The sequence below is a fragment of the Lagenorhynchus albirostris genome, chromosome 1, assembly GCF_949774975.1.
Source record: "Lagenorhynchus albirostris chromosome 1, mLagAlb1.1, whole genome shotgun sequence".
NCBI lineage: Eukaryota > Metazoa > Chordata > Mammalia > Artiodactyla > Delphinidae > Lagenorhynchus > Lagenorhynchus albirostris.
Window position 1 is genome coordinate 4,985,765 of NC_083095.1, and position 20,776 is coordinate 5,006,540.

Consider the following 20,776-nt stretch of genomic DNA (forward strand, 5'->3'; position numbering starts at 1 on the left):
CCGAGAGCCCCGGGGACCCGCCTCTGCCCCGACACGACCGCGCCCAGGTCTGGTGGCAGAGGCGCTCCCGGCCCCGCCCCCGGAGGCCCCGCCCCCGGAGGCCCCGCCCCGAGCCCGAACTGGTCCTCGCGCAGAGCAGGGAGGCAGGTGGAGGGGAGCCCAGCCCTGAGCCGCGCTCCCGGCGCCACCATGGGCAACAGCGCGGGCCGCAGCGACTTCGAGTGGGTCTACACGGACCAGCCGCACACGCAGCGGCGCAAGGAGATGCTCGGTGAGCTCGGGCCCCAGGTGGGGACAGCCCTGGGGCCGTCTGGTGTCCCGGGACAGCCCGAGCCCAGGGGTCGCTCCTGAGGCCCGGATACCCAGCAGGCCCTCCCCTACCTCTGCTCCAGAGAGGGTAGGAGCGCCACTCCTCCTCCCTCAGCGTCCCCGGCTCGGGGTTCCTGAGGATCCCCAGCTCCGGCCTGGAACTCCCCTTGCGTCTCTGCCTCTGTCCTGGGCTCTAAGACACGCGCTCCGCGCGTCAGGGGAGCGCGTTTCAGCTGCTCCATCCTGGCTGTGGGACGCGAGCCACTCCCAGGGCCGGGACCAGGGCTCGAGCTCTGGGGAGAGGTCGCAGCGCAGAGGTCGGCCCCAGGGACTGTCTTTGTACGGGATGCACCGCCCCCGCCTTCGAAGGCAGCTCCGCAGCCACCTGTCCTCCGCCGCATCCCGGGCTCCTATGTGCGCTGAGCGCCGGGGTCCCGGCGGCCCAGCCGGAGGAGTCGCCAAGCCCACCCCCAATCCCGGAGTTTAGGGCAGAATGAGCGCCTCGAAGGAAACAAACGCTGAACCAGAGAGACAAGTTTTTAAAAAACAGACTGTACCAGAGAGTCTGTCCTTTTATTTTATAGCCTAATACACGGTGGCCCCCCTCTCTGTCGTTCAGTGTCCCGGGAGGTCATTTTTACCTACGTGGTCGCCCATCCTTTGGATTCACCCATCCTGATGGGCTCCATCCGTTTCTCAGGAAGACCCTGGATGTACAGTCCTTTACCCGCAATTAGGGGTTAAAGGGCTCGCACCTCCAGAACAGCTTTTACTAGGTGCCACCAAACGGCCTTTGCAGCGCCCGGCCAGCTTGCAGCAGGGTGAACGCGCTCCCCTGCCCCAGAGTCCGTCGCCATTTCACCACACCCTCGCCTACACCTGGGCTTGGCAAACGTTTTTAATCTTTACCAAGCAGATTGACAAAACAATACCATTTCATTGTGGGTTAAATTTTTAATTTGATGATTGGTTTCAACGTGTAATTGGCCATTTAACATTTTTTTTTCTCTTGGCTTGGTGTTTTGCTTGTTGGTGTTAGAGCTCTCTTTGTATAGAGGCTTTTAACCCTTTGTCTTATATGTTGCAAATCTATTCCCCTTTATAGTCACAAAAGCTTTTTTTTTTTTTAATGCATTTGAATAGGTTGGCTTTTTTCTCTTTAGAATTTTCCCTTTGGTGTCTTCCTGCCCCACCCCAAGACTAGGGAAATATCTGTCCTGTTACCTTTCAGACACCGGATGCACTGAGTGGTTAGTGTATGACCGTGCCCTGCTGTTGCTGGGGGTTCAGGGCCTAGAGACCCCTGGGTGGGTCTGTAACGTCTGTGGTTTTCTCCTGTGAGGTGAGCAGTAACCCAGCACTATTTACGCCTGCGAACTTCCTGCAGGTGGCTCAGAGAGCACTTGGTGATCATCTGGTCCTCCCTCCCCCACGGAGCACAGGCATCGTGGCTACTGTCTCTCAGCAGTTTCAAGGCAGGGCTGTGTTTCCTTCCCCTCCCCTGGCTGTCCCCCACCTCCCCCTTACAGGACTCACTGGGCACCTGGCCCCAGGTGGAGAAGGCTGTGGGAGGGATGTATCCTGGCCCACAGAGCTGCCTGGAGGGATCCAGACACTCTGGGTTGCAGACTTACTTTCCCAATCTGCATAATGGGCACCATCATCCTTTCTGGAGGAGTGGGTATGAGGATAAAAGGAGAGCTTGGGTGAGAAGGTGCTCACTGTGGTACCCAGCACGCCAGGACATGGGGAATGATCTGTCTCTCAAGATGGAAGCCACGGACCCTGGAACCAATCCAGGAAGCATCCTGGACAGGGTGGCTGGGAAGCCTGGAAGACTTGGAGGAGAGGGAGGTGACTTGGGCCAGGGTGGGGACAGCACAGGTTCTCAAGGGCTGACTCTCCAGGGAGCTTTTCAAATTCCCTCTGTGCAGTGTGTGCTGTGGATTCCTCCCAGCGCGTCCAGTTTTGAGCTAACGAACTTGGAATGTGCCATTCCCCCTCCCTCTCAGGCATTTGCGCAGGCTGTTCCTCCGCCTGGGGGACCTTCCTTGCTACTCTGCCCCACTCGCTCAGTTCTCCCTCCTGTAGGAATTACCCCCCCCACCCCACCGAGCCCGGGCCAGAGGAGGGTGCGGGGGGATTCCCCTCCACTGCTCCAGCCCATCGGGTCCTTATCTCTCTGGGGCACGTTATGTGGCTCTAGACCTTGGCTGTGAGCTGATCTCCTGGCAAGGACAACACCCACTCATTAGTCATGTGACCCTGGGCAAGTCAATAAGCAGATGAGGAAACTGAGGTTTGATTGAGTTAAAAGGGGTGAATTGTAGCACTTTCTTTATGGAGTTGTTGTGCAGATTTTTTTTTAAATATCATTTTTATTTATTAAAAAAATGTATTTATTTATTTGGTTGCGACAGGTCTTAGTTGTGGCTGGTTGGCTCCTTAGCTGTGGCATGCGAACTCTTAGCTGTGGCATGCATGTGGGATCTAGTTCCCCAACCAGGGATGGAAGCTGGGCCCCCTGCGCCGGGAGCGCAGAGTCTTAAACACTGTGCCACCACGGAAGTCCCTGTTGTGCAGATTAAATGAGGTGGTGTTCATGCTCAGCCCAGCACTCAACAAAACGTTAGCTGCGATGATAATTATTACCTCTTGCAGAAACGCCCATGTCTTCCCCAAGGACAGGGAATGCCTTTCCATCTCTGTTTTCCTGAAGCTTGTGCTGTTCCCAGCCTGAGGGAAATCCTATGTGTAACTGTCAGCCTCTCTTTACAGAGGAGGCCCCAGAGTGGGGCTCAGAGAGCGGAAGTGACTTGCCCAGGGCCACACAGCTCAGTGGCCACAGAGGCCAAGTTGGTGTTCAGGCAGGGATGTGCCCCAGTCCCAGCCAGCTGGCCGCTGTGGCCCACACCAAGCTCCTTGGGGGGCCACTGGATGCTCAAGGATCCTAATCTTGAGGTCAGAACCCAGGAAGGCCTCGCCTAGAGCTGGTTGCCGTGCTCTTCGCGCAGGACCAAAGTTCGTCTCCAGATCCCGCCTGGATGGGGGCGTGCCTTGCAGGCCAGGGCTGAGGCTCCCTGTGCTGCGAGGGCAGGAACGGAGCCGGCGAGACTCCGATCACATTGGAGACCAGAGTCCAAGCCAGGTGTGCCCAGCGGAATAAGAAGCAGCGTTTGAATTTGTCTTTTCAAAAACAAATAGCTTTGTGAGTTTTTGTTTTTTGTGTTTTACCATGTATGTGCATTCGTGGAGGCTCTTCACCCAACCACAGAGATGCTGGAGCCAGGGGTGGAGGGCCGGCCGGCCACACGGCCATTCTCTCCCGCCCCTGTCCTTGCTGCCGTCAGCCTTCTCCTCGTCCTCCAGGCAGGCTGCAGCCTGTGTCCACCCAGCTCTGAGATTCCCACAGAAGAGAGAGAGGTGCCTCTCTCCCCTTCTGCCCTGAGTAGCCCGTCCTCCCCTTGAGCCAGCTCATTTCTGGCCAGAGCTGTGAGTCCTCTGATTGGCCAGTGGGCGGGGGGCTGTGCTGGGCAAACCGCACAGTATCACATTGTGACGTCAGAGAGTTGCAGCTCTCTGAGAAAGGGGTGCTGTGATCCTAAGTTGGGTGGGGAGGGAGGGGTGCTGGGTGCATGGGCACACAGCAGCACAGACAATAGGTGATCCCTGGGACCCTATTTTTTAAAAAAATATTTATTTATCTGGGTCTTAGTTGCGGCATGTGGGACCTAGCACCCTGACCAGGGATTGAACCCAGGCCCCTGAATTGGGAGCGTGGCGTCTTACCCCCTGGACCACCAGGGAGTCCCTCTAGGACCCTATTTGAGCTGACTGTGTCCTCCCTGGCTTGAGTCCTCCGAGGGCTTCCCTTCCTAGAATCTCATCTCTGCTCTGCGTATTGGCACCCCCATGCTCTGGCCCCTGCCCTTTCTCCTTACTGTCTGCTCTCTAGCCACTTGGTGGAATATACCCGCCAGCTGCCCATTTCCTACTTCCTGGCTTTTGCAAATGCTGTTTCCTCTGCTTGAATTCTTTTTCCCTACTCTTCCTCTACGGAACTCCTATGCATCCTTCAGGTCTCAGCCTAAATGTCCCTTTCTCAGAAACACTGTCTAACAGCGCGTGCCCTCACACGCCGTATGCTGGGAAATGTTAAATAATCAACTGAATCTCTGGAGGGAACAAAAGACCCTGATTCGCAAATTGGCATTTGCCCATTTTTGTAGCTATTTCCATCATGGCCAATTTCAAACTACCAACGTGCATCACTGCCCACTGAGTTGGGGAGAGGGCGGTATATTTGGGCACTTGACAGCGGCAGGCATAGGCTGGTTGCCCACACCACAGTCTACCCCCGTCTCTGCCGCCCAGCTATTCCTTCCCTATCCTTCTGTAGGGTGCCGTGCACTGTTACCTTGTGACCTTTGCTCCCATCTGTAATTCTACATTGATTTGTGGGGTGATAGCTTTGTCTGACTCTCCCACTCAACTCTGAGCTTCCCAAGGGCAGGGCCGGGCCCACCTCCACCAGTGCCCTTCCCAGCGAGGCTGAGTGAGGCAGTAGGCACCTACCAAAGCTTGAGCATCTGTAGTCCAACCTGCCATGACCGTCGCAGGGTTTCCCTCCATCCAGAGGTGCCAGGGACCCGTCAGCCACAGCTCAGAGCACACGGTTTAATCCCTGCCAGCTGGAGAGCAGGGAGACATCCCGCTTTTTTTTCCCCTCTAATATCTCTCTCTCTCTATTTATTCGGTTTGCTGGGTCTTAGTTGGCACGCAGGATCTTTAGTTGCCGCACACTGGATCTTTTTAGTTGCGGACACGTTGGATCTTTAGTTGTGGCATGTGAACTCTTAGTTGCGGCCTCTGGGATCGAGTTCCCTGACCAGGGATTGAACGTCGGCCCCCGCATCGGGAGCGCAGAGTCCCAGGCACTGGACCACCAGGAAGGTCCTGAGACATCCCGTTTTAATTGGCATTTCTGAGCTGATTAGTGAGGCTGAGTGTTTCTTGCATGATTTCACTGTCTTTCTCCTTATGTGAATTTTCGACTCATGTCCTTTTTCTATCTGAGGAGCCCTTTTCCTGGATCCATAGGAGTCTTTTCCACATGACTTGTGGTGGCCCTGCTTTTGCCACATGTAACAAGAATCTTCCCATGTCTGTCCCTTGTCTTTTCACTTGGAACTTTTTTTTATTTTTTGAGGCGGGGTGCACACTGCACATCATGTGGAAACTTAGTTCCCTGACCAGGGATTGAACCCGCACCCCTGCATTGGAAGCGTGGAGTCTTAACCACTGGACCGCCAGGGAAGTCCTAGCATTTTTTTCATTCGTTTCGTTTCTCCCCCCCACTCCTTTTTTTTTTTTTTTTTTTGGCCTTACAGACATTTGCATTTTTTTTAATGCAGGGCAGGACCCTGGGAAGTTAGGCCCCTTGCCCAAAGGTCACCCAGCCTGGTCAGGGTTAGGACAGGGCTGTAACTTGGTAACTCCGGCCTGCACCTCTGTTCCACCCTCTTCTCCACGTGGGACCTGAAGAGAGCCTGTCCCCCCTCCTGTCCTCCCTGGCACGTGACCCACGGGCAGTCACCAGCTCACGTGGCCCCTTCCTCTCCTTCTTTCTGCCTCTGTACTGATGTGTGTGCTGTGCCTTCACCTGGCCTGCTTCTAATCCACATTCTTTCATTCGTACCAGCTTTTATGAAGTGATTTACATGCCATAAAATTCACTCATTTTAAAGGCACAGTGCAGTGATTTTTTAGTAAAGTTACACAGTCTAGTTTTGGAGCCTTCCCCTCACCCCAGAGGTCCCTAGGACCCCTTGCAGTCACTCGGCAGCCCGCCCTGTATCCTTAGAGCCACTCCTCGTCCCTTGAGTTTCGGCTCGAGTGTCACGGGACTCAGTGTGTGTGTCCTAATCACGTCCTAGTCGGGACACACCACTGTGCCCCGCACGTGTGCCTCCCACCCCCGCTGAGCCTGCGAGCCCCTCCCGCCTCTGGGGCCTGGGGCCGGCTCGGCCCAGACCTTCGGCAAATATTTGTCCGGAATCAAGAGCAGGTTTGGCGGGAGGTGGGTCAGTGATTCCTGAAGGCACTTTGGGCCGCTTCCCCGGTTCCCCCAGAGCACCGCCCACACTGACCAGCCAGGCTTAGGCTTGCCTTTGGGCTCCCAAACCGGAAAGGAGGGGGCGAGATGGGGCAGAACAAGGCGGCTTAGGAAGCACTGGGGCCAGAGCTGCGGGGGAGCCGTTTAGGAAGGAGGGGATGAAGAGGGCTTGGGTGCCTTTGCTGGAGATGCTGTCAGAGGACAGGTGCTCAGCCGCTGGGGGGAGAGGGAAGGTGCTCCGCACGGGGTGGCTTGTGGCGGGACAGGGTCAGACAGGCGCTGGAGGCAGGTGGGCACAGTGAGCTGACCGACGCGATGGAATGTTCAGGCTGGAGAGCGCTTGGTGGTGAAAGGCGGTGACAAGGCCCCCTGGAGCCAGCGGGACTGTCCTGCGATGTCACTTGACCTCCCTGGGGAAGCAGTCAGGGCATCTAGCCCTAGATGGTGCCCGGCCCGGGTGCGTGGAGGACCCAGAGTGGGGAGAAGCCCCATGTGCTCCTGGGAGCCCTGGAGGAGGCCAATGAGAAGGGACCTTATCGCCGCCGGTTAGCAGGGGCTGCGTGGGGACGCTCGCTCCCTGCGGAGGGCGAGGGCCCGGCAGCGCCCCCGCCGGGCTGCCTGTTTCTGCCGTTTCCTCCCCACCACGCCTGGCACAGCAGGATTTGTCAGGAATCTTCTGGGAATAACCTGGTGTCCACGGGGAGACTGTTCTGTGGGGTCAGCGTAGGGCAGTGGGGTCAGGCTGCTTCCCTTCAGGCAGGCTCCTCTGCTGAGCCCTCTGGGTCCTCATGAACAAGTCCGCCACGTGTGTAAATATATGTAATGCACGGAAATGTTCACAGCTGCTGGAGCCAAGCTCCCCAACACCTCGGGGCCTGCGGCCTCCTCTCCGTTGTCCCCCCGAGGCCCATGTGCCCCGGGGAAGGCCCCACCTCCAGGCCCTCACAGCCCAGAGCTGTCAGAGTGGGTGCCTTAGGGACGGAGAGTGAGGAAGCTGGCCCAGAGAGGGACAGGGGCTGGCCCAAGGGCACGCAGCAGTTGGACTGAGCCAGGCTGCAGTGAGGCTCTCTTGAACTGGGACCCAGGATTTTCTCTGGGCGCTCTGCCCTGACGATGTAGCCCAGCTCCAGGAAACAGCTCCTCTCGGGGCTGAGGAATCCCTGTGGACTCTGGAGGAGCCAGTGGAGAATTAGGTCGTTTCTCCATGTGGTGGAAGCTTTGCATGCTCATCTCTAAGACGGGGGGATGGTCCCCTCCCGGGCAGGGTGGTGAGGGCTGCACGAGGAAGTGTGTCAGACGCCGGGCACGTTTCACCTGCTGAGCACCACGTCCACACCCGGGCTCCGGCCACGTCCACGGGCCTGAAGGCGGGGGGTCCTGAGGTCAAGTCTTGGCTCTGTCGGCCTCGCCCTGCCTTGTCAGACCCTTCCCTGGGCCTCCGCCCCTCCTTTCTGTGTCATGCCTGGACAGTGTGGCTTCTAGCAATGGTTGTTTTCGTGGGCAGCTTGCCTTGGGCCCCGCCCAGGCTGCTGCTGGAAGGCCATTTGCATGGGTCTGTTTGTCTCTGGTTCCATGTGGCTGTCCATGCGGGCTCCAGGCTGCCCCACTGGAGCAGAGAGCCCTTGAGGCGTGAGTGTCCTAACCCAGCTTCTCTGGTGCTCTGTGCTGGAGGCCTGAGCGAGCAGGTTTCCCCCCCGACATCAGCTGAGATCCCCCAGGGGGGCAGAGCCTGGTCAGGCTGGGCCAGGTTTGGGTGTCCAGCCAGGCCCGGAGGACTCCTCGTGGGGCTGCCAGGGCACTCTCGCCCTCCTCCTGGGCATCCCACCTCTCCTGGGGCCCAGAGAACATGAAGCCAGCAGCTTTCCCCTACCCAGCCTCACCCCTGAGCCCCAGAAGAGGCGCCCCTCTGTCAGGCCAGCACCCCCTGGCCTTCTCCGTGACCCCCGCCCCGCATCTCTGTCCTCTCCTTCTGCCATCCGCTGGCCCCAATCTCTCCCATCTCACCCCCCGAGCCAGGCCTCCCTCCCCAGGCCTGCGCTTGGCCTCACCTTCTCACCTCGCCTCCTGCTGACACGGTTCTTGCTGGGGCCCCCAGGGCCTTGCTAAGTCCAGCAGGTGCCTGTCCGGCCTTCCTTGCCGTGACCCTCCTTGACCCCCCGGCAGCTGGGCACCCCCAAGCCCACGGCTCCATTTATCCCAAACCCGACTGCACCCAGTGACCTCATTAGGCCCGCCTGGCTGGAGGGCCCCAGAGCATCTTCTCAGGGAGGCCTCTAGGCCTCCCACCTCCTAGGGACCCAGAAGCCCTGGAAGTGAAAAGGTTCGATGTTTGCTGTTTCGTTTGAGCGAAGATGGATCTCCGTCCAGCAGGCGGTAGATGAGCTAGTGAACCAGCCTGACCCTGCTCGCCGGCGCGGCTCGGGTGGGTCCGGAGGGGCCCCACTCCTTAGATGGGCCTTCCTGGGGTCTCCGCCGAAGGCCAGGGGTGTTCAGCGAGGTCTCCGAGCCGTGTCACCCCTGGAATCCGCTGGGCTCCTAGCCCCCTGGCCACTGTCTCTGAGCCCCCACTTTTTAAAAAAAAATTTATTATTATTTTTTTGCGGTACGCGGGCCTCTCACTGTTGTGGCCTCTCCCGTTGCGGAGCACAGGCTCTGGATGCGCAGGCTCAGCGGCCATGGCTCACGGGCCCAGCCGCTCCACGGCATGTGGGATCCTCCCGGACCGGGGCATGAACCCGTGTCCCCTGCATCGGCAGGCGGACTCTCAACCATTGCGCCACCAGGGAAGCCCCTAAGCCCCCAGTTTTGAGTCGCCTGGCTTGCTGGGGCTCCTCCTGCCTGCGCTGTGGTCTGGACAGGGCCTCCGGGCAGGGTGGAGGTGGTCTGGAGCTCACGTGTTTGGCCCCTTCTCGGGATCGCCCCTGAGCTGCCCAGCATCCGGCTTGTGCGTGGGCCGCCTTTTTCCGTTGCTTCCAGTAGGGTGGCTGGGCCCAGTGACTATCGTGGCCGGGGAGCATGGGGCCTTTGCTCATAGGTTAAAGCAAGCCTGGGGCCAGATCACCTCCAAGAGCAGCCCACAGCCCCAAAGGTCAGAAATGGGATGTTTTTTACTCTCAGATCAGAAAACTGTATTTAATAACAACAGTAGTAACGGCTCCCAGGGCTCAGAGCTGTCATCCCAGCCTCACCAGAGCCTGGATGGGCAGGTCGGGGTGTCACCCCCATTTCCCAGATGTGGAGACCTAGGCTGGGGCAGTGCTGTGGCCTACCCAGTCGGCCGGGGTGAGGGGCTGGGGACCAGGCACCCCAGGCTGTGTTGAGGCCGCACCCGAGCTGAGGGCAGCTGAGTCCCTGGGAAACTGTCAGGAAAGGAGGAAGGGGCGCCAGGCCAGGCAGGGAAGGGACACCCAAGGATGTTCTCCTTTGCTTCCACTCACGCACGACTTACTGGCCTTGTACGACAGACGGGGCACCAGAGGCCCACCGTCCAAGGTCACAGCTGCTGGGCTCTGTCACTGCCCTTGCCGCTGAGGGGTACGGAAGTGGCCTGTTTGCTGGCCTGGATCCCTGAGCTGGGGTGCTTGTCCCTGCTGGCTTGCCAGTCTGTGCTCACCTGCTGCAGGTGTGGCCTGCCCCAGGCCTGGCCTCCTTCCAAGGGGAAGATGGAGAGACCTGCCCTGTGGAGGCTGGTGGCCTCTGGCTGCCTGGCTGAGCTCCCAGGTGTGCCTGGGCAGGCGAGGGCCCGGACCCTTGGAGGCTGGCGTCCAGAGGCCACCTCTGGTGGGCGGGAGGCTGATGGAGCCCTGCGGCCTGTGGCCCCAACCTGACATTCAGGTATGCAAATGTTCGGGAACTTTGCACGTGATTTCCTGGGCCCTGGGCGAGAACATTCCTGACGGCTGGGATGCAGGCGCATCCTTCTTGCCCTGGCCTTCGTGAAGACACTTGTGTCCTCCCCTGCTCCACCTCACTGCGGCTGCTGGATTCCCACCCCCTCAGGCCTCTCAGCCCCACGGTGGAAGCATGCAGCTTCCTGGGCACCACTGAGGCCCGCCTTCTGACATGTGCCCGCTCACTCTGACCCCCTTTGGCGGCAGGAACAAGCTGGGATGAGGCTTGCCCCCGCCCCCCTCCCGAGTGGGGCCAACCCCCCCGGTTGGGGTCCTTTCGTCTCCTTTGCCCCGTCTGGCGGGGTGATGCTGGGCGAACGTCAGGCTGGCTGGTCCACCTCGGCTGAGGCTGGCAGGCAGTGGCGCCCTTGAGGGGCGGGGTCGAATGTGAGCTGCCGCTGCGCCCAGCGCCAGGCCAGTGCAGGGATGGGGCAGTGAGGTCAGCTGGGCTGTCAGAGCCTCGGGGTTTCCTCATCCCCCGTCCAGTTGCTGTGTGTTTCCTAGAGCTGCAGAGACAAATGACCACGGACAACGCGCGTGTTATCTTACGGTTCTGGAGGTGAGAACTCTGACCCGGGTCCCACGGGGTGAAGTTTCTTCTGGAGGCTCCGGGGGGGGATCTGTCTCCTGGCCCTTCCGGCTTCTGGAGCCGCCTGTGCCCCTCGATCTTCACAGCTGGCGAGGCCGGTGGAGACCTTGCACATCCCCAGACCTCCTCTCCTGCTCCCTTTCCCACTGTCCCGAGCCTGGGATGACGCCGTACCGCCGGGATACTCCAGGCTCTCCTTGCTGTTGTGAGGTCAGCAGACCAGCACCCTGGGTGCAGCCTGACTTCCAGGGTCCCTCAGAAGCTGACCGATTCACAGTGAGGGGAGTAGGACCTGGACGCGTTTGGGGGGCCCCTGTTCTGCCCGCCCCAGTTGCCAGTCTCTCCCTGCACCTTGTGAGCTGGTTCCAGGCGGCGGGGCCTTGGCGCCCCCTTCCCTGCATCTTCCTCCACCTGCCGGGGGCAGCGAGTACCCTTCTGGGCCTCTGGCCTTTCTGGGACAGCCAAGTCGCCTCCCACACGCAACGCAGGGACAGCCCACTTGGCCGCCGCTGGGCCATGTGGGCAGGCCCGGGAGGAGAGCGCTATGCAGCCTAATCCCACCACTGCTGTCCCCAGCATACCCGTCTTCGGGCAGCATCCTGGCCGCCGGCCTTCACGGTGCACTTTGTTGGGTGGTCGTCGTAAAGCGCAGATTCACCTGGGCGTCTGCTCCCGGCCAGTCAGCCTGAGCTTTCCGTGCCTTATCTATTCATCCTCCCAGTGACCTGTTTATGGTTCAGAAACGAGCCTTGCAGCTGACGTAACCTGCTCGGAGCTGGGATTTTTTTGTTCGTTTTTTTTTTTTTGCAGTACGCAGGCCTCTCACCACCTCTCCTGTTGCGGAGCACAGGCTCCGGACACGCAGGCTCAGCGGCCATGGCTCACGGGCCCAGCCGCTCCGCGGCATGTGGGACCCTCCTGGACCGGGGCATGAACCCGCGTCCCCTGCACTGGCAGGCGGACTCTCAACCACTGTGCCACCAGGGAAGCCCCGGATTTTTTCTTTTAAACTTAAAAAACAAAATTGTGGTAAAGGATAACATAGAATTTGCCATTTTAACCGTGTGTGAAGCATGTGATTTGGGGGCATTCATGACTTTCACGGTGTGGTGTAGCCATCACTACTATTTCCAAAACATTTTCATGACTCCAAACAGAAATTCTACACCCATTACCAGTCACTGTCCATCCCCCCCGCCCCCCCAGCCCTGGAAACCTCTACTTTCTGGTTCTGTGAACTTGCCTGTTCTAGATATTTCACGTAAGTGGAATCATACGGTATGTGGCCTTTCCTGACTGGCTTCTGTCACTCGGCATCATGTCTTCAAGGTTCATCCGTGTTGTACGCAGCCCGCGGTAGTCCTTCATGCCTGTGTTTTGGGCGGCGGAGGTGCTGCTAGTTTATTTGGGAGTCAGTTCCCGGGAGCAGGATTGAGGGAGCCGGCACTGTGACAGAGAAGCAGCGAATTCAATATAAGGGCTTTTAAAATTGAGGCATAATTGACCTATAGCATTATATTAGCTTCAGGTGTACAACATAATGATTTAAAAAAAAATTTTATTGAAATATAGTTGATTTACAATGTTGTGTTAGTTTCAGGTGTACAGCAAAGTGATTCAGTTATACATACATATATATATAAATATATATATATATATAATTTTTCTGCATTCTCTTCCATTATAGGTTATTACAAGATATTGAGTAGAGTTCCCTGTACTATACAGTAGGTCCTTGTTGGTTATCTATTTTATGTATAGTACTGGGCATATATATATATATATATATATATTTTAAAGAATTTGTTGGGGGTAGGAGTTTATTTATTTATTTTTGCTGTGTTGGGTCTTCGTTTCTGTGCGAGGGCTTTCTCTAGTTGTGGCAAGCAGTGGCCACTCTTCATCACGGTGCGCGGGCCTCTCACTATCGCGGCTTCTCTTGTTGAGGAGCACAGGCTCCAGACGCGCAGGCTCAGTAGTTGTGGCTCACGGGCCCAGTTGCTCCGCGGCATGTGGGATCTTCCCAGACCAGGGCTCGAACCCGTGTCCCCTGCATTAGCAGGCAGATTCTCAACCACTGCGCCACCAGGGAAGCCCTGTGTACGTATATTTTTAAAAATATTTACTTATTTGGCTGTGCCAGGTCTTAATCGTGGCATGCGGGATCTTTAGTTGCGGGATGCGGGCTCTCAGTTGCAGCGTGCGGGATCTAGTTCCTTGACCAGGGATCCAACCCAGGCCCCCTGCATTGGGAGCATGGAGTCTTAACCACTGGACCACCAGGGAAGTCCCAGTAGTGTGTATATTTTAATCCCAAATTCCTAATTTATCCCTCCCCCACCAACATAGTGATTTGATATGGTATCCTGTGAAATGACCCCAACAAGTCACTATACACAGTTACAAATATTTTTTTTCTTGATGAGTTCTTGGATGACAAGTTCTTTTTTTTTAATAGACCTTTATTGGAGTATAATTGCTTCACAATACTGTGTTAGTTTTTCTTGCACAACTGAATCAGCCATATGCATACACGTGTCCCCATATCCCCTCCCTTTGAGCCTCCCTCCCACCCTCCCTATCCCCCCCCTCTAGGTCATCGCAAAGCACCGAGCCGATCTCCCTGTGCTATGCGGCTGCTTCCCACCAGCCACCTAGTTTACATTCGGTAGTGTATATATGTCGATGCTACTCTCACTTCGCCCCAGCTTCCCGCTCCCACCCCAAGTCCTCAAGTCCATTCTCTATGTCTCCCTCTTTATTTGGATGAGAAGTTCTTGATGAGAACTTTCAAGATCTACTTTCCTAACAACTTTAAAATATGCAACACGGTATTAATAACTACAGTCACCATTCTAGACATTACATCCCCATGTCCTACTTATTTTGTAACTGGAAGTTTCATTCCTTCCTAAGGCTGAATAATATTCCATTGTGTAGAGAGACCATATTTTGTTTACTCATCAGTTAACAGATACTTGGGTTGTTTCCACCTTCTGGCTATTGTGAATAGTTCTGTGAACATGGATATGCACGTTTCTGTCTGTGTCCCTGATTTAAATTCCGTGGGGTATATATTTAGCAGTGGAATTGTTGGGTCTTATGGTAATTCCATGTTTAACTTTTTGAGGAACCGCCCAATTGTTTTCCACAGTGGCTGCACCGTTTTCCATTCCTACTAGCAGCATACAAACAAGGGCCCCCATTTCTCTGCAGCCTCGTCAGCACTTGCTATCTTCCGTTTTTTGAGTTTGGCCGTTAGAGGCTCTGCGGTGGGATCTCACCGTCGGGCTGGCTGCATCCCTGCGACTGCTGCTGCTGAGCACCTTTTCATGTGCTTAGAGAAACAGGTGCACATCTTGGGAGAAATATCTATTCAAGTCCTTTGCTCATTTTTTGTTGGGTTGTCTTTTTGTTTTTGGGTTGTAGGATATCTTTATATATTCTTGTTACTAAACCCGTATCCAGAGCTGGAATTTGAACGCTTTCTAAACGCTGCTCCCTTCCACCCCCCGGGAGATGCTGTGGCCCCCTGGTCCCCTCCTAAGCAGGGCTGTGGTTTATTGCCAGGCCTGGGCTCGCTTGCTCTTTCCTAAGTTCTGCTTTGACGCTTGTGCTGTGACCACCATCCTTCGGGGCCTGATTAGGGGGTGTCCTTGGCAGCTTCGGGGAAAGCTCCCAGGATCAAAGGGCCCAGGCAGTCTTGCCGAGCTTGGAAGCCTGGGGGGTGGCCCCCAGCAGTAGGGGGAAGGAGGCTGGAATGGGAGCCGGGGGTAGGGGTGTGAGGTTCGGCCGCCTCCCCTGGCAGGCTGTCCTGAGGGCTGTATAGCACCACTGCTCAGTTGGTCGGAGCCAAAACCACCGTAGCTGCCAGATGAGGTGGAGGCTCGGTGGGAGTGCTGGTGTGTAGATAGCAGGGGTGTCAGTGCTGCCTGGGGGATTCTGTGGGCTTCCTGGGCAGCGGTTCTAGGATGTGGGAACCCCGACTACCGCCCCCCGCCCCCGCCCCGACATCTCCAGCAGACGCGGGCTGTCCCACCATCAGGCTCCAGGACCGGTATGTGGAACACATACCCCGTGAGGCACATCCTGCCCACGCTGTGTCACACTGGGACACAGAGGCCCAGAGAGGGTGGGAATGCACCATGGCCACACAGCAGGATCAAGACTGACCTCGAGATGGGCTTGTGGCACCACCATAGCTTGGGCAGGAAGACTCTGAGCCTGAGTCTCCCCTCTGGGGCAGAAGTCCTTGTTGTGTTTCTCCTTGCATACCCCCAGGGACAGGCAGCTCACCACCTGTGAGGCAGCCTGTTCCATTGCTGGGGGGCTCTGACAGAAAGTTCTCTGGTCTGGGAGGAAGAAGGCAGCCCTGTCACACACTTCCATTCTGAGCACTAAAGGGCAGCGACTTCCTGGGTCACTAGGAGGGAAGCGTAGGCCAGGATTCAACCTTGGCCTGGCCAATTCCATTTGGGGCCCAGCCTCTGCTGCAGCCCTGGACACCCTCTTCACAGGCCAGCCTGAGGCCGCCCAGCTGCTGGATGGGTAGGAGGGGCGGGCACTGAAGGCACTGGAGACGGGTACTGACTGTCCTAAGGGTGCCTGGGACGAGCCCCGCCCTCGCCGGCCTGGATCCCAATCTGTGTGTCAGGACGCTGGTTCCACCTGAGGGCCTGTCTCCTCTGCCAGGGAACCAAGGGACACAGCAGACCTGGAGTGGGAGGGTTGACTGTCCCCTTGAGCATGTGATGCCCCCCGGCCCTGTCCCTCCGTGCCCCTGGATACAGCACCAGCTGCTTCACCAGCCTTAAGCCTGCCAGCCCCCTCCCACAAGCAGAGGTTTCTAGAAGGCACCGCTCTCTTGCCCCAAGGCCCCCACCCCACCCTGTTCTCTTCCGGCTGCCTCCTCGGCTGGGAAGGCCCTCCCTGCTTGGGCAGCTCCCACTGCCATTGTTTTTTCCTTTTCTGTAAAACAAAATACAGAAAAGTACAAAAGATACTATAACAAACACCCACCACCCAAAATAAGTGTATTCAACATTTTATCATATTTCCTTCAGATCTTGTTTGTTTTACGAACTGAAACACCGAGACAAAGCCAGAGCCCTCCAGCTTCCCCTCCCCCAGCCACCCTGCCCCCTCCCAAGGCCCCCCCCGCCCCCCGAAGAGTCTGCTTGTGGCTCTCGGGCTCCCTGGAAGCCCACAGCAACCAAGCAGCCGTACACAGCACCGCGTGCGCTGAACCTGTGGCTCCCGGCATCTGTTTTGATGGCGGGAATTACGTTTCTGTGGCCCATGCTGACGCCTGCTCTTTGTGTAGGCTGGTGACAAAGACCCCCACCCTGGGGAGTCTCCCCAGAGCCCCCTGGGTGGTGGGGGGAGACAGGTCTGCCTGCCTCCCTCGGCACGAGCACAGGCGAGGCTGCTTCTAGGCCCAGAGCCGCAGTGCCGGATCTCAGAGCACTGCCTGGGGGCTTGATGGATGGTGGAGGGAAAGACGGGGAAGATGGCAGGAAAGATTGAAGGAGGGGGGAGGGGAAGCACGCATCTGGACCCACGCGGCCAGCACCCCCTCACCACCTCTCCCGTCCTCCCTGCAGCCAAGTACCCGGCCATCAAGGCCCTGATGCGGCCGGACCCTCACCTCAAGTGGCTGGTGCTGGGGCTGGTGCTGGCGCAGCTGCTGGCCTGCTGGCTGGTGCGGGGCCTGGCGTGGCGCTGGCTGCTCTTCTGGGCCTACGCCTTCGGGGGCTGCGTGAACCACGCGCTGACGCTGGCCATCCACGACATCTCGCACAACACGGCCTTCGGCACTGGCCACCCCGCCCACAACCGCTGGTTCGCCATCTTCGCCAACCTGCCCTTGGGTGTGCCCTACGCCTCCTCCTTCAAGAAGTACCACGTGGATCACCACCGCTACCTGGGCGGCGACGGGCTGGACGTGGACGTGCCCACGCGCCTCGAGGGCTGGCTCTTCTGCACGCCGGCCCGCAAGCTGCTCTGGCTGGCGCTGCAGCCCTTCTTCTACTCGCTGCGGCCGCTCTGCGTGCACCCCAAGGCCATGACCCGCATGGAGGTGTTCAACGCCCTGGTGCAGCTGGCGGCCAACGCCACCATCTTCACCCTCTGGGGGCCCAAGCCCATGGTCTACCTGCTGGCCAGCTCCCTGCTGGGCCTGGGCCTGCACCCCATCTCGGGCCACTTCGTGGCTGAGCACTACATGTTCCTCAAGGGCCACGAGACCTACTCCTACTACGGGCCCCTCAACTGGATCACCTTCAACGTGGGCTACCACATGGAACACCACGACTTCCCCAGCATCCCGGGCTGCAACCTGCCCCTGGTACGTGGCCATGGTCGCGGGGCTGCAGTGGCACCTTAGTGGGAGGTGGGGGAACGCGGGGAGGGCTCTGGGCCACACTCCGGCCTTTCTCTCATGCTGATCACGGGATGGCTACGTGCTCACTTGGGGTCCCCGGGGGAGAAGGAAAGGCCACCTGGCACACGGAGTGCCTGGCTGGAGAATAGGAAGGTGAATTCGGGGGGGCGGGGCAGGGGCTCAAGGGGCATTTTACAGTTCAGGCCTCTTGGTTTAATGAAAACCCGTTTGAGCACAGCTGTGATATTCACTGGCTGGCTGTGTGTCCTGGGGCAAGCCACTTGCCCTCTCTGTGCCTCAGCTTTCTCTCCTGTAAATGGTGCAGCAGTAATGATACTGCAAGTGAAGCGCCTCGCCTTCCTGACCCTGTCCCTCCACATTTCTTGTCACTGCCCTGTGACCCTCCAGGGGCCCCCTCACGGCACAGAGAGGACAGGGTGGGCCTTGCCCTTTGTGACCCAAGGGGCTTGGCCCGAGCTGCCTCGGAGTGGAAGCCTCTGGGCTAGCACCTCTGTCTTGGGAGATCTGGGTTGGAGAATTTCTAAAGAAGAAAGGGGGGGGGAGGAGGAGGGGGGAGGAGGAGGGGGGAGGGGGAGGGGGGAGGAGGAGGGGGAGGAGGAGGGGGAGGAGGAGGGGGAGGAGGGAGGGGGGAGGAGTTGTTGTTGTTCTGGTCTGGCACTGGTCGGTTAGAGCAGAAGTGACTGCGCACAGGGGGTTGGAGATTGTGGTCGTGGGAAGGGTGTCTGAGTGTGCGAGACTGTGTGTACGTCTGTGTGCCCGCATTCCTACACGTGATTAGGTGTGCCTGTCCATATGTGCATGTCTGTGAGTGCATGTTCACCCACTGGTGTGCTGGAGTGCACGTGAGCGCTGGTCTGGGTGTGCAGGTGTTTGTGCCGTGGCCCACGTGACTCTGGAGTCTGACAGCCTGTGTGTCCACCCTGGCTGTGCAGGCCGCGCCCCGCCCCGCCCCGCCCCGCCAATGGTACTGAGGTCCTGCTCTGTGCTGGGCACCATCTCACTGAAGCCTCACCACAAGCCTACGCAGCATTTCAAGCCCATCACGCCCATTTCATGGACGCGACGGGAGAGGCTCAGGGAGCAGGGGTCCCTGACTCAGGAAGCAGCAGAGCCAGAATCTTGACCCAGGACACTCACAGAAGCAGCTGCTGTCAGCTGTGAGCCTTTCCTTCTCCCAAGCAAAGTCAAAGGCTCCCTGTTCCTGCCGTGCGTGTCACCTCATCCCCCTTAGGCCCCCCTTTTCAGTTATAAAGCAGGCCCTGTGCACCTGGTGTGTCCTCTGCGGGGGGAGGGGGAGGCCTCCCCTGCAGTTGGTGTGCATGTAGGTGCTGAGGCTGGAGCACTTCTTGGAGGAGGCAGGCTGAGGGTGTCAGGTGCAGAGAGGGGCAGGGAGCTGGAGGGGGAAATAAGTCCTGAGGCTGGCAGGAGGGCGACGGGGTGGGAGTATGGTGGGAGCCAAGGTCAGAGGGGTTTGCAGGGCCGAGAGGGCACCGAACGCCGGGCTGAGGCGCGTGGACGTGACCTTGGTTCAGCAGGACTCGGCCACCCCGAGGCTCCTGGATCAGAAACTCGGGGTGTGGGCTCCAGGGAGGGGGGTGTGCATTTTAACTCCTCACCCCCATTTGGGGCAGGGGCCTTAGCGCCTCTTGGTGCCCCCAGCCAATGGCTCCTCCGTCTTTGGGCAGCGCCGGGCGGCCTCCAGCCCGGCTGGCCCGGACACGGGTACCCTGGGAGATGACAGGGTTGCGCGTGTGCTCACGCGGTCTGTGTGCTCACGTGTGTCTGCGCGCACGTGCGCCTGTGGCTGTGCACGTGCCTGTGCGCGGCCTCTGACCCATGTGCCCTCTCCACAGGTGCGGAAGATCGCGCCCGAGTACTACGACCACCTGCCCCAGCACTACTCGTGGGTGAAGGTGCTCTGGGACTTTGTGTCCGAGGACTCCCTGGGGCCCTACGCCAGGGTGAAGCGGGTGTGCAAGCTGGCGAAGGACGGCCTGTGAGCCCGACGGCCGGTGCCCCGAGAGCACGGACCCTGCTGCGCGCGCCTCAGTGCCCGGTGGGAGCAGGGCCTGTGCTCTCTGTCTGCTGCCCGGCCTCGCTCCGCCCACCTGCAGGGCTGGCCGTCACCTGTCCCCAGGGCGAGCAATGCCCAGAACTGGTTTGGCTGCATTTAGTTCCCGCACCCTAGGCTGCTGTTCTTGTCCCCCTGGAGTCCCGAGACCACGCCTGGAGACAGCGGGCGCGGGTGGCAGCCTGGAGAAGCTTGGTCTGCACGGGGACTGGTGACCGCAGGCCGGGCCCTCCCTTTCAGGACGTCACGCGCGAGGCCTGGCCTGGCGCTGGGTGCCCTGTGCCCAGGGAGCTGATTTCTCTGGCGTGCCCATGCCCTAAATTAAAGCAGCATGTTTTCAAGTCCACAGAGGGTGCTTCCCAGGAGTGGGCTCGGCTCCTGGCCAGCAGGGCCTGAGGCCACGCTCCTCCCTCTGGGGCAGCCTTCCCCGGGGGCCCTGTCATTGAGTGGCCGGTTTTGGGGGTGTGGGCAGAGATGAGATCCACGTGGTCCTCGGGCCACGTCCCTGCTCCCGCCACAACCCTGCCCCCCACCCCCACCCCCGCGCCTGCCGAGCTCCTGCTGCACGTTGGGGCCCTCACCCCCACCAGCTCAGACGTGGGGCTTGAGGAGAACAGGTACCACAGGCCAGGCAGATGGCGGGTGCACAGGCGGCTGGACCGACGGGTGACTGCCCAAGTGAGCTAGGGCTCTGACGGAAGCTGGCTGGTGTCCTCGGTGTCTCTGCGAAGCGGGATGCGGCTCGGCCGGACTGTGCGGAGGGCTAATGGCCCAGCTGAGAGGTGGGGAGGCATCGCTGGCGCCAGCCCCTGGGCCCGGGGGCTGTGTCGGGGTGTGGGTCCTGGTCTTCCAGAGGCAGGCGGGCAGCAGGAGGGATGCCTGGGCGAGGCCCTCCCTGCCAGAGGAAGCGGCCGGGCCAAGATGGTCTCCCTTTGGAGCCATGAGGCTGGGGAGGCCGAGGACCATGGCCCAGGGGCGGGCATGGCGGGGCTGCCTTAGCTGGCCCGGGAGAGAGAGGGCTGGGAGGAAGGCCCAGCTGGGCGGGGAGGAAGGTCTCAGGTGCCTGAGACAGGGCAGCTGCTACGCAAGGGCTTCCTGCTCAGGGCTGGGCGTGGCCTCGCGTGCGCCAGGCACCCCTGTCCACGGGTGTTCTGACCACTGAGGTGGCCCGGGGAAGAGGCCCTCGGACTGGCTGTGGGAGGGCAATGCGGCTCTGAGCCTGGGCAGGCGGCCCCTCCTTGTGCACACACGCTGGCCTGGGCCCAGGGGAGCCCCAGAGAGCCCAGCTGAGCCTCGCGAGCGCTCCGTGTCCGCCAGCGAGCTTATCTGCCGACGGGACGGTCACGGCTGGGCCTCACCCAGAGCCGAAGGTGGGCCCAGGGCAGGGGTCTGGCACAGC

At 59.2% G+C, this 20,776-nt stretch overlaps 1 protein-coding gene across 2 annotated transcripts; it reads left to right on the plus strand.

Moving 5' to 3' along the window:
* Window positions 1-189: 189 nt before the first annotated feature.
* On the plus strand, window positions 190-19,698 carry DEGS2 (delta 4-desaturase, sphingolipid 2). 2 transcript variants are annotated; one of them, XM_060165366.1, is made up of 3 exons: window positions 190-271; window positions 16,507-17,249; window positions 19,160-19,698. In XM_060165366.1, exons 1-3 carry the CDS (start codon window positions 190-192, stop codon window positions 19,304-19,306), a joined length of 972 nt encoding a protein of 323 aa, XP_060021349.1. In that variant the 3' UTR covers window positions 19,307-19,698. The 2 variants fall into 2 exon arrangements, with proteins under 2 accessions (XP_060021349.1, XP_060021356.1); XM_060165373.1 differs by lacking the exon at window positions 190-271 and adding an exon at window positions 10,168-10,258.
* The last annotated feature ends 1,078 nt before the right edge of the window (window positions 19,699-20,776 follow it).